This window comes from Arachis hypogaea, chromosome 12 (genome assembly GCF_003086295.3).
Source record: "Arachis hypogaea cultivar Tifrunner chromosome 12, arahy.Tifrunner.gnm2.J5K5, whole genome shotgun sequence".
NCBI lineage: Eukaryota > Viridiplantae > Streptophyta > Magnoliopsida > Fabales > Fabaceae > Arachis > Arachis hypogaea.
Window position 1 is genome coordinate 113,700,493 of NC_092047.1, and position 12,260 is coordinate 113,712,752.

Genomic DNA, 12,260 nt, shown 5'->3' on the forward strand with positions numbered 1-12,260 from the left:
TCTAGAAGGAATAGAAGGAAAAAACTGCAAAGTGGAATCGTTGGAATTTGGAAATGGCTATATTTAGCCATATTAGTCTGCTTCCTCAGAACTCAAGCAAACAAAAATAAAATAACCAAGCTTTTACCACACTGTGTGGGGCTGTTATGCGAATCAAAGTATTAAACTAGAATAGTCAAGTGTATATGAAATTTTAAATTGGTCTATTATTTGAATTGAAAGATCATGCGCATCAGCTTTTAAAATTGCTGTTTGTTGAATGATTTGATTTGGTTCTCAAAATTTTCAGGAACTCCAATCAATGAATATTGTTCCTCGCTTGAAATTGGCAGAAGCGTAAAGTCTTTTCAGATAAAGTTGAGAGGAAAACGGGTTTATCGAAATGGAAGGCATATGATCTGTATGTGTTATTACCTGGAGCTGGAGGCGACGAAGAGGATGATCTGAGAAGGAATCAGCAGCAGCAGTTTGAAGCTCAGGCGATGAAGAGGATGATCTTAGCTTTTAGGGTTTTAATGGGACCAGGGACCAGATTGGGTACAAAATTCAGATTTGCCACATCAGCTAGCCGTTGTTGGCTCCAGCGTGGCATTGGAGGTGCCAGATCATCCCTCCGTTTGCTGAATTGGCGCCGGAAAGGGTTGCAGGACAACTATGGGTCCCGGAGCTGAATGTCAAGGATGCTGTTAGGGAATTTTAAAAGTCAAGGATAAGTATGAGTAACTCGTCCAATCTCAAGGACCACTTTGGGGTTTTAGTCCACTTCTGCGAATGCAGTAAGATTTTTCGCAGTGATATAACACACATCTATTCCTAATGTAGCCACATCGTTTCAGGTGCGGAAAAAGTTTTATTCAACACAGTAGCATGACCCAAATATTTTTCTCTGTCATTTTTTGTTATTTTATTATAAGGCAATTAAGTTGATAATTATCAAATTTAGACCACAATAATTGGTTTGACTAAATACCGATCAATCGAACTAGTCTAATTTGATTTTTTATCTGTGCTTGTATTTAAATTGGTCGCATTTTGTCAAATTTAGAAAAACTTTTTTCTTATTACATATATTTTTTTAATATTACATAATTAATTTAATTATATTTTTATATATTGAATTAATTAATTTTGATTTAAATATTTCAATGAATGACATGCTGATTGAATCATTGAGCTAGTGAATCTGTTTTTTGTCAGATAATCGACTGTCGAATCGATTTTAATAATTATGACTAAAATTTCATAAATTTAACTTAAAAAAATGAGATCAATTTAACACAAAGCATCATTTTGAAAAAAAAAAATATATCTAATTCAATATCCAACTTTTCTTTTCATATTTCAAGTTGGGGGAATGGTCACATTTGTCTAGATCTATGTTTGGATTTAAGAGGATAAGAAAGAAAAATTAAGCAAAGCACAAAATCGTGGATGCATTGGCATCAGGAAAACCGTGCAACCAACCCCACACACGCACCATACCTCGTTTTCTTTCTCTTCACTTCCACTCATTGCATCAAATTCTCTTTTCCCTTTACTTTTTCTCAAGCACCCAAATTTTTGTTTTCAATTTCTTCCCCTTTTCTCTTTTGTGTAATCCAATAAAGTAAGAAACTTTCCCAAACACAAACCCACCACTGTGCCACCTTCGTTTTTTTGTTTTTCCCTTCACTTTCTCAGCTGCCCAAAAAAAAAAAAAACCTTTTTCTGTGATTTTCTCTACGACCGCCGCATTATTTCATCATTGCCATTCAGATAATTTTCTAATTTAATTTTCCGATTGGTTTGGTTCTGGAGTTTCTGCTAATGACTCTAGCCTTTTATCATAGCTAGAGTTTTTTTTTTTTTTTTGAAAAAGTAGAAAGCTTCGATGACGATGATTCCATGGGGTGGAATCAGTTGCTGTTTGAGTGCAGCTGCTCTATACCTCCTTGGCAGAAGCAGTGGCAGGTAACTGATTTTCTCACTATTTGTGTTTTTTCCCCCTTAATTTCAATCCAAACTTAGACCTAAGCTATAAACATTTGTGCATTGGAATGATAATAAATGGCATTCTTATAACATATATATAGTTTTATTTTATTTTTTAATTTTAATTTTTTTGCAGGGATGCTGAGCTTCTTAAATCTGTAACAAGGGTCAATCAATTGAAGGAGCTGGGTATGTTTGCTTTTCCTTTTTGGACCCCTGACACTGAAAGTTCAATTCTTCTTATGTAGATATGCAAGTCTTTTAATTGCATTTATTTTTGTTGTTTTGAAGCATATGATATGAGTAACTGATATTCAAATTGTTGTGATGCAGAGATTGTTTGTTTCTTTGATTATTTTATAAAATAAATTGCGTATAAATATAATCATGCTTGATAAATGAAGTTTTGTGTTATATCAATGGCATTGTTTCAGATTTATTGTTGTCTTGTATTGCTATGCACCAGAGAGATTGTCACTGAAAATGGGTAAAAGAAAATACTGATCAGATTAATGATTAATCTCTGTTTCCACAGTGATAATGCTGGCTACTGAATTGAATAGTTTAATTCGGTATAAAATTGTTTTTGTTACTTGTGTCATCTTTCTTAACCTCGATTAGTTTTCCTAATTGTAGCTTCTACGGATTTTGGTTTTGCATATGGCTGGAAAGCAGTTGTTGCTGGCTAGATTGAACATTGGCCTTGTATGGCTTCTTTGTTCATCATCCATTTTCTTGTTGTGTTCACGCCATTTTTGCTGAGCTTTTTTGTTGCAACATGCAAATTTTTATTGTCACCATTTCAGTCATGACATTTTGTTGTATGCTTCAGACATTATCTATGATATTGGTGTCTGTGATATCACATTTATCATTAATTTACTCTTTACAATACTTGTTTCTTTTAGTAAGTTACCTGTAATGATACTTCTTATTAATGTAGAGTTGATGTGCATTTCTACTTGCTACTTCGTAATTAGTGATGCAATATGTGCTCTTGTGATTTGTGACCTTGCTTCGGATTTCTTCGCTTTCCAGCACAACTGTTAGATGCGGAAATCTTACCCTTGGTTGTTAGCATTTCTGGGAGAGTCAGCTCTGAAACCCCAATTCACTGTGAGTTCAGTGGTTTAAGAGGAGTAATAGTTGAAGAAACGGTAAGTAGACACAATATTGTGAAGCATCATTGATTACTTTTCTATAGGAATTTTCCTTTCTCATTCAGCCCTTTGCGATTAACATGGAACCCATTTTGCAATTTTCATTTTAGGCAGAGCAACATTTTCTTAAACACAATGATGCTGGTTCATGGATACAAGATTCTGCTTTAATGCTATCCATGAGTAAAGAAGTTCCTTGGTATCTGGTGAGCAGTTTTCTCTGTTCCTCTAGTGTATTTTGATTTATTTCTTCCTTTATGTATTATATAACTATTAGTACCGGCTATTGAGTTCTCTCTTCTCTTCTCTTCTCTTCTCTTCTTCCCTCAATGCCCAATGGCCAAAGTGGTGATAACTATGAAATGAAAGAAAAAAGTTAGAATGTTTGTGTTCACTTGAAGCAAGTATTTATATACTTCCCTTCATTTTCATGTATTAGGATGATGGAAGTGACCGTGTGCATGTGGTAGGAGCCCGTGGTGCCACAGGATTTGTATTACCTGTTGCAAGTGAGGCGTTTGAAGAGTCCGGTAGGTCACTTGTACGTGGTACATTGGATTATCTCCAAGGTCTCAAGGTATGTCTTTGTTCATCCATCAAATCCCTTTTGTGCCCCTTTCTCTCAAAAGTATTTGAAATTGGAACAAAAGTGAAACACTGAGATACCCTTTTTCTACTCAGATGCTTGGGGTCAAGAGAATCGAACGGGTACTTCCAGTTGGGACTTCATTGACTGTCGTTGGTGAGGTAATCCAATTAATTTCAATAGTATGGCTATTTACCTCAGAAGAGTCTTCTATGTTAGTTTATCATTATAACTAGGATTAGTAGTGTTACAGAGTAGATGGGAATTGTCACAACTTATAACAGGAGTAACTTCGTCTGCTATTTTCTGGAGCAATCATTTAATAAGCATGTTCTTATTTGATATAGATTGATGACCTGAATATTTATAGTGTGACACCGTGAATTGAAGTGAGATCAACATGTTTTAAGTTATCAAACTCAGACCTTAGTTAGTCATTGTTGTATAAAAATATATGCTCCAAGGGAAAAAGGGGTTGTAAATTGTTTTGTTATTTGAGATGTTTCTTTCTGTGTTCAATTTATCATCTCTCATGGCATTTTTGTTTCCATTAAAAACTGATCTGATGCTTGAGTTGGATCCTTATTTACTAATGCCATGCTTATTGTTACTTGGTGTTCCTCCCTATAGTTCTTACATTTTATTGCTCACTTAATTTGTAAACTGTATGATCAGGCTGCTAAAGATGACATTGGGACTATTCGAATTCAGCGACCCCACAAAGGGCCATTTTATGTCTCTCCCAAAACACTTGATCAGCTTATCGCAAATCTGGGGAAATGGGCAAGGTTGCTTTACATATTTCTACATCCTTATTGTGTCTTTTTTTTATAGCAGACATTGACTAGAATTTTGTTATTAGATGGTATAAATATGCGTCTATGGGCTTGACACTATTTGGTGCTTACCTAATAGCTAAGCATGCTATTCGGTTTATCTTGGAAAGACGGCGTCGTTGTGAACTGCAAAAAAGGTACACATCACTGGTGATTCTTCTCATTAATAGTGAAAAACTGAATACCATGAATGAAAGGTTCGTGAATTAGGAAGAGTTATTACAGAGTTATTGCAATGAGCAAGTGTTCATTCTTGAAGTGTGCCCTATGTAGAATTACACACCAATCTTTGGTCAACATTCCCATGCATCTCTATGTCCTATTCTTAATTAGGTGAATTAACATACTAAATTCCTGTCTATGAAGGGTTCTCGCGGCCGCTGCTAAGAGACAAGGACAAGATAATGAAGGTAAATTACTACGATTCTCTGATATACATGTTTCGAGATGGCTGTTTTCAATTGGTTATGATGAACATGTGATTTGTTTTCTTAGGTGAAAAAGCTGACACCTCACCAGACGGCATGAAAAGGGACCGTTCAATGCCAGACTTGTGTGTAATATGCCTGGAGCACGAATATAATGCTGTTTTCGTACCGTAAGCCCTTGATACTATCTTATTTGTTGCTTGATGTGTTGTGTCTACAAACTAACATATGAAGCAGTAGCACTGAGAATGACAAACGTCTTTTAATTCTGAGGGGGGAAAAGAAAAGGCCTTTTCTAAGCCTATAAAATTGAATTTTCTAGTTAGTTTGATATTCTAATCAATTTCCCTAATTTTTGTGGTAAAATGTCAGATGTGGGCATATGTGCTGCTGTACTACCTGTTCTTCACACTTAACCAATTGTCCTCTTTGCCGGCGGCGGATCGAACAAGTAGTGAAGACTTTTCGTCATTGAGTGTTGAGTATATACACGGCAGCGCCGAACTGAATAATGCAACCCGGATCATGGAATCTTGCAACAACCCTGTTATTGTTGAGCTTAGGACTATATGAAACTTTTTGCACCTTTTTCACGAGTCTTTTTCACAGTATTGCTTTGCCCAGGAGCAATTCTGAAACAAAACTGCCCTGAATGAAATATGGAGATGGTGATTTGCTGATTGATGCTTTATGCATCCAAAAATGTACATATCTATCGTCATCAGATGAAGAAAAAGGGTTGTAACTTGTATGTTTACTGCAATATATTGTATATTGCTGTTGATGTTTTCTACTTTGGTTACTACTAACATGTATGATATATTCTCGTGAGACATATAATAATGTTTACATATATGTACTTGATATAGGTTCATCATCTTTTTGCATAATTGTCAGTATCAAACAAGTGATCGAACCGATTAGATTATTGAATCGATTGATTCGGTCCTATATAAATAAAATATATAAAATAGTGAAAAATTTAAATCTAAAATTTAAAATATATATTTTTACTAACATTTTAAAAATAATCAAGTCATTCTAAAACAATATGAAATAGGAATATTAAATATTTTATTATTTTTATTATATCATAAGTTATTTTAATTTATTTTTATATTAAAATAATTATTATTTTCAATAATTTTATTAATTAGTTTATATTTATATAATATATATTATTATATACTACAAATATTTATTAAAAAAATAATATTAATAGATATATATAAAAAAAATGAGTGAGTATATAATTAAAATTAAAATAAATTAAATAAAAATAAATTATTTGAAGAAATATATCTTTATGTATTATAATTTGGATATATGTTAACAAGAAAAATGACCGTTTGATGGCTGTTCATGCATGCCTCTCTCTTTAAGTAGTGCGGTTCGAACCCTATTTCAAGACTAAGCAGTTCAAGGATTGTCAACATAATTTATTTTTAAGAAATTCCTTATCATGACATGGAAATTTTTAAAAGATAAAAACTGTAATAAAAAATGGGGTCTTATGTCTAAATTGTGTCTCAACATAAATGACATATATGTAGTAACACATATCAAAATATCTATATCTTAACAAACAAATAGTAAATATATAGTTATATACCATTTTATTTATATCTCTAATAAATATGGAGCTTGTACAAAATGGCCAACCTCAATAAAGTAAATACTAAATAAATTACTATTCCACTTATGAAAGACTTTTACCACGTTTTTCACGAGTGTTTTGGACTTCCATTTAAAGTTTACGAAAATGCAATGTAAGATAATATAAATATAAATGTTTTTTATTTATTTTTAGTATTTTTTTATAATTTTAGTTAAAAAAAGTAGAAAATAAAATTTTATAATGCTTGTCTTGCCAGTTGCCATTTTTGTAATTTTTTTTACCTATGCCAGTATGTCAAAAAATTAATCGGTTGCGAATTGGTTTTTTGTGTTGCCACTATTTAAGTATATAATCAAAAATTTAGTAAATTGGATTTGTATTTAAAGTATTCACTCACACTTAGCTTTAACATAATATAGAATACAATATATATATATATATATATATATATATATATATATACCAAACACAGAAAAGGACAACACCGAAAATCATGTAGCAAAACTCCTCCAGTGAAAGCTCATGGATTCAACAGGTATACTCTTGAAAGCACAGCTCAACGCTTAGTTGATAATTAATATAATATACAACACGAGATAATTAAAGAAACTAAAAAAAACACTTTCTTGAACAGTCGTACACTTGCTTTCCTACTTTTCATATAAGGGTAGAAGTTGAAAAACTTAACGAAGGAGGTAGCATGCAAGATAACATTAATTACAATCATTTGATGAAGGATTCAACTACTTCTTGTTTGCTTTCTTCTTCATGAATAGTGTCACAAAATGCTTTGCCCTTTGTCTCTGGCAAACACACTGAAAACAAGCCACTACACCCAATTGCCAAACCAAAAACACCATAACATAGAAACTTGTTCCCTCTACCAATTGCCACCAACATTGGACACAGTGTTCCACCCAACACACCAGCTTGTCTCACCAATGACAATGCTGAGTTCCTCACACAAGTTGGGAACAACTCTGTCCCATAAATCACTAACACATCATAAGCAGTGCAAGCACAAATGAATGACACCAACTCAAACACAATTTGAACCCCCACAACTTCAATTGTTGATACAACACTTGAGATCCCACTAAGTGTTGTGAGAATTAGTATCACACTTCTCCTGTTGAACTTGTCAATTAGCATGAATGCTAGAAAAGCAGATGGAATTTCAGACAATGCATTAAACGTGACACTTAAATAAATGTTGAATGACAATAATTCAAGACCTAATGGCATGCCAAAGTACACCAACCCAATCCCTAAACCCATTGCAATAATCACCACTAGTCTTCTTGATGACCATTTCTTTTGCAACAAGATCTTGAGTGAAGAATACAAACCAAAATTGTTGAAATTTTCTTCCTTTTGAGGCATGATTGCTGAGATAGCTTCGTCGAAGTAACTAACATTACTCAACGATGTGATGCTTTTCAACGCATCAATGGCTTCTTCTTTCTTCCCTCTAACAATAAGCCACCTCGGTGATTCGCAAACGAGCGGACGGATCAGTATGGAGTATATGATGGCTGGAATGGAAGTGAACAGATACAGATTCCGCCATGAAAATCCTCTGTTCATGTAAGCCATTGCTGGTAGAGTTAAGAATCCGAGACTGAACAAGAAGAAGCCGAAGATACCGACTTGGCCGCGCCATTTTCTTGAAACGAGCTCGGAAGCGAGCACGATTGCGGCGGTTCCGATGTTGACGCGGCCGAATCCGCAGAGGAATTTGAGGATGGAATAAATCCAAATATTGGCGGAGAAGGAAGCGAGAAAGGAGGAAAGAGACATCAAGAGACAAGAGAAGAAGAGCATCTTCTTGCGGCCGAGCCAGGAGTCGGCGAGAGTGGCCAAAACAAGGCCGCCGATTAAGCTTCCGACGAAGAACATGGATGCCGGAAGGCCGGTAATGAATGATCCGACGCATTCCAAGTCCCATTCGGAGATTATGGAAGTCTTAATTGGTTCGTCCCAAGACCATGTGTCGTTGGGGAGGTTGCACATGGTGGCGCTTTTGGTAGTACTCGATTCGCAGCCGTCTTGGTTGGTGGTGCAATGCCAAGACGGTTGCGCATCGGTGAAGATGGTGATGAAAGTTTGTTGGCCGTCGAAGAACCAAGCAAATGAGACTAAAACAACTTGGAAGAGTTGCGTCCAATTGAGTTCTCCGATGCATTCTTCAACTACTGAGTTGATTGAGGTGATTTGTTCATCGTCTTCATCATCTTGAAGTTGGATGAATGAGAGTGAACTTGATGAGTAAGAGAGAAGAAAAGGAGTTGAACCAACCATATTGCAACCGTGATTTCTATGGAAGAATCAATTAAGCATATATATCATATAGTGTATAGAATTTGAAACGGTAATGCCAGGAAAAAAATTCTGAACTTATCTTATTTAGTATTAGTTGATTTTTTTTTTATATCAAACATTTTTAAATTCTGTCAAGTTATAATAGACATGATTTTAACATGTTTGATTAAAGTATTATTTAATAATTTATAATTAAATATAAATTTTATTTTTAAGAATAAATTCTTTTAATATGGGATTTTTGAATGTGATTTTTTATTATACAATATTTTTTTTTATATTTGTTTCTACTTAAAGAATTTAATTTATAGTGACATATTTCACTTTATGATATTAATTGGGAGTAAAGATAAAAAAAATAGTAATTTCCATACAATTCACATGAAATATGATGCATCAATACATTTATTTATCATTTTCTTTAGTTTTTAGAAAATATTTTATTTATATTTTAAAAAAATAATAAATAAATGTATTGATGTATCAATGGTTGATTTTATGCTTCTAGAACTTGTACTTGTTCTCCAGATTATCGATTTTGTTCTTGTACTGTTGTTATGTAGGACATTTTGTTAATTATTTAATTTTGACCTCACTGTGGAACTAAATTGATGCTAAATGAAACTTTTTTGGATTCAAATAGAACACTTTAAACCTTAAGGACCAAAACAGAATTACGTCTAAACCTTAAGGACCAAAACAGAATTACGCCTAAACCTATGGACCAATTTAGTACTTTACCCTTAAAAATATAATTAGAAAGTATTGAAATTGAAAAATAAATTGCAATAGTAATTTACAAAATGAAAAGAGATTTGTATATATATTCATGAAGGTTAGTTTTAAATTATTAGTTGTCATGTAGCTAGTGGCGCGTCATTAAGTCTAATCAATTATGTAAGATTTGATTAATTTGACATGTAACCTACTACTCTACTATAGATATTAATTTCCAAGTAGTTGAATGATAATTATAAAATTGAGATGAAACATAACCAAAAATCATAAATAGATTAGATGTTATATATAATACATAAAAACAAGAGCAGCTATCTAGGACTATAAATTGATGAGCAAATATCATAACTAGATTATTAACGATGATTAGGGATAATATTAACATAACATGGGGTTTTACTTTGAAGTTATTATGTAATAAAAAAGAAAGAAAGAAAATATCGGATGCAGAATTATTGTTGATCAATAAGCTAGTGTAAGAAAAAATAGATTAAAAAAAATATTTTGTATGTTTATAACCAATTTTTTCTTAATTTTTTAATTTCCTTACTCTAGAACCTTGTGTATGTGATAAATAATTATGTGAAGTAATACAATTTTATTTTTATTTTATTTTTTTTGCATAAAAAAGCATAAATTAAAATTGTAAAACAGAAAAGAAAATTACATCGCATCAATTACCATATTACTACAATGAATCCAACCACAATTTATTAAGTCTCACTATATCTAACTAAGCTCTTACATACATAAATAATATATAGTTAGATAGATATATATATACATGATGAAAATAACATTATTTCTTAATAATAACATAATAACAAACCTCATTAATTATTACATAATTATTGCTTTAACAACAATTTTATACTTCTCCTATTTGCTTTCTTCTTCTTCATCCATGGTATCACAAAATGCTTTGTCCTTTGTCTCTGGCAAACACAAACCAAACAAGCCAAGAAACCCTATTGCCAACCCTAAAATCCCATAACATAGAAACTTATTATTATGCTCTCTACCAGCTCCTACTAACATTGGACTAATTGTACCACCCAATGCCACAGCTTGTCTCAACAAAGATAATGCACAATTTCTCACACAAGTTGGGAACAACTCACTCCCAAATATTATAAGAACATTATAAGCAGTGTAAGCACAAAAGAAAGACACCAATTCAAACACAAGTTGCAACGAAATTGTAAAATTCGTCACTTCAATGCTAGCCAAAACACTTGAAATCCCACTTAGTGTAGTGAGAAATAGTAGCATGCTTTTCCTATTGAACTTGTGTATGAATATGAAAGTGAGGATTGTAGATGGTATCTCTAACAATGCATTAAATGTGACACTTAAATAAAGATTGAATGATAACATTCCAACTCCTAGTGGCATACCATAATAGACTAATCCAATTCCTAAACCCATGGCTATAATCACCATTATCCTTCTAGAAGACCATCTATTTTGCATTAAGATCTTGAAAGTTGAGTATAGATCAACTTTCATAGTTTCTTCCTTAAGGGGCATGATGTTGGAGATAGCCAAATCCAAGTAATCACTTTGAGTAGTGAGTGATAATGATGTGATACTTTTCAATACTTTAATAGCTTCTTCTTTCCTTCCTCTAATGAGAAGCCATCTTGGAGACTCATGAAGAAATAAATAGACTAATATGCAATATAAAATGCCCGGAAGAGAAGTAACTATATATAAATTTCTCCATGAAGAACCTTTATTTAAGTAAGCTATTGGTGGCAAGGTTAAGAACCCTAAAGTACACACTAGAAAACCAAAGACACCTACCTGACCGCGCCATCTTTTGGAGACTAATTCGGAGGCAAGAACAAGTGTGGTGGTTCCAAGGGTGGAACGGCCAAATCCGCATACGAATTTGAGTGCGGAATAGATCCAAATATTTGTAGAGAAGGAAGCAAGGAAGGAAGAGAAGGACATTAGAAGACATGAGTAGAATATCATGTTCTTGCGACCGAGCGAGGCGTCGGCTAGAGTGGCCAAAACAATGCCTCCAATTAAGCAACCGGTGAAAAACATGGAAGCCGGAAGTCCTGTAATGATCGTATTTACACATTCTAGACTCCATTCTGATATTATAGAGACTTGTTTAGATTCGTCCCATGCCCATAAATCCTTTGAGAGCTCGCAAATGCTAGCTCTCTTGGTAGACATGGTAGTCGATTCGCAAGAGTTGTTACTTGCGAATCGACTACCAGTCTGGTTGGCGCAATGCCAAGACGGTTGTGCATCGGTGAAGATGGTGATGAATGTTTGTTGGCCATCAAAGAACCAAGCAAAGGAGACTAGAAAGACTTGAAGGAGTTGAGTCCAATTGAGTTCTCCAATGCACTCTTCAACTATGGAGCTAATTGTAGAGATTTGTTCATCATCTTGATGAGGTTGTTGTGCAAATGAGTTAGATGAATTAGGCTGGGAAAGAAGTTGGGTTGATGAATCAACCATAATTACAATCACTCTATGTTTCTTGTTTGTATACTAGCTAATAATTAATTAGTTGTGTGCAGCAACCATAGCTCGTATCATATAAGCCAAAAGCTTAGGAACTATTCATCTATTATTGAA

The 12,260-nt window shown here is 33.6% G+C and overlaps 3 protein-coding genes across 3 annotated transcripts; 1 reads left to right on the forward strand and 2 right to left on the reverse strand.

Moving 5' to 3' along the window:
- The first annotated feature begins 1,371 nt into the window (after positions 1-1,371).
- On the forward strand, positions 1,372-5,858 carry LOC112728393 (E3 ubiquitin-protein ligase SP1). The gene is made up of 12 exons (XM_025778506.3): positions 1,372-1,950; positions 2,108-2,160; positions 3,010-3,128; positions 3,242-3,337; positions 3,571-3,708; positions 3,813-3,878; positions 4,393-4,505; positions 4,580-4,690; positions 4,920-4,963; positions 5,049-5,151; positions 5,354-5,443; positions 5,641-5,858. Exons 1-12 carry the CDS (start codon positions 1,871-1,873, stop codon positions 5,651-5,653), a joined length of 1,026 nt encoding a protein of 341 aa, XP_025634291.1. The 5' UTR covers positions 1,372-1,870; the 3' UTR covers positions 5,654-5,858.
- A 1,349-nt stretch (positions 5,859-7,207) lies between these two features.
- On the reverse strand, positions 7,208-8,908 carry LOC112728395 (organic cation/carnitine transporter 3-like). The gene has a single exon (XM_025778507.3). The coding sequence runs from the start codon at positions 8,898-8,900 to the stop codon at positions 7,323-7,325; it is 1,578 nt and encodes a 525-aa protein (XP_025634292.1). The 5' UTR covers positions 8,901-8,908; the 3' UTR covers positions 7,208-7,322.
- Positions 8,909-10,322: 1,414 nt separating this feature from the next.
- On the reverse strand, positions 10,323-12,260 carry LOC112728396 (organic cation/carnitine transporter 3). Its single transcript, XM_025778508.3, has one exon. It carries the CDS (start codon positions 12,138-12,140, stop codon positions 10,539-10,541), a length of 1,602 nt encoding a protein of 533 aa, XP_025634293.1. The 5' UTR covers positions 12,141-12,260; the 3' UTR covers positions 10,323-10,538.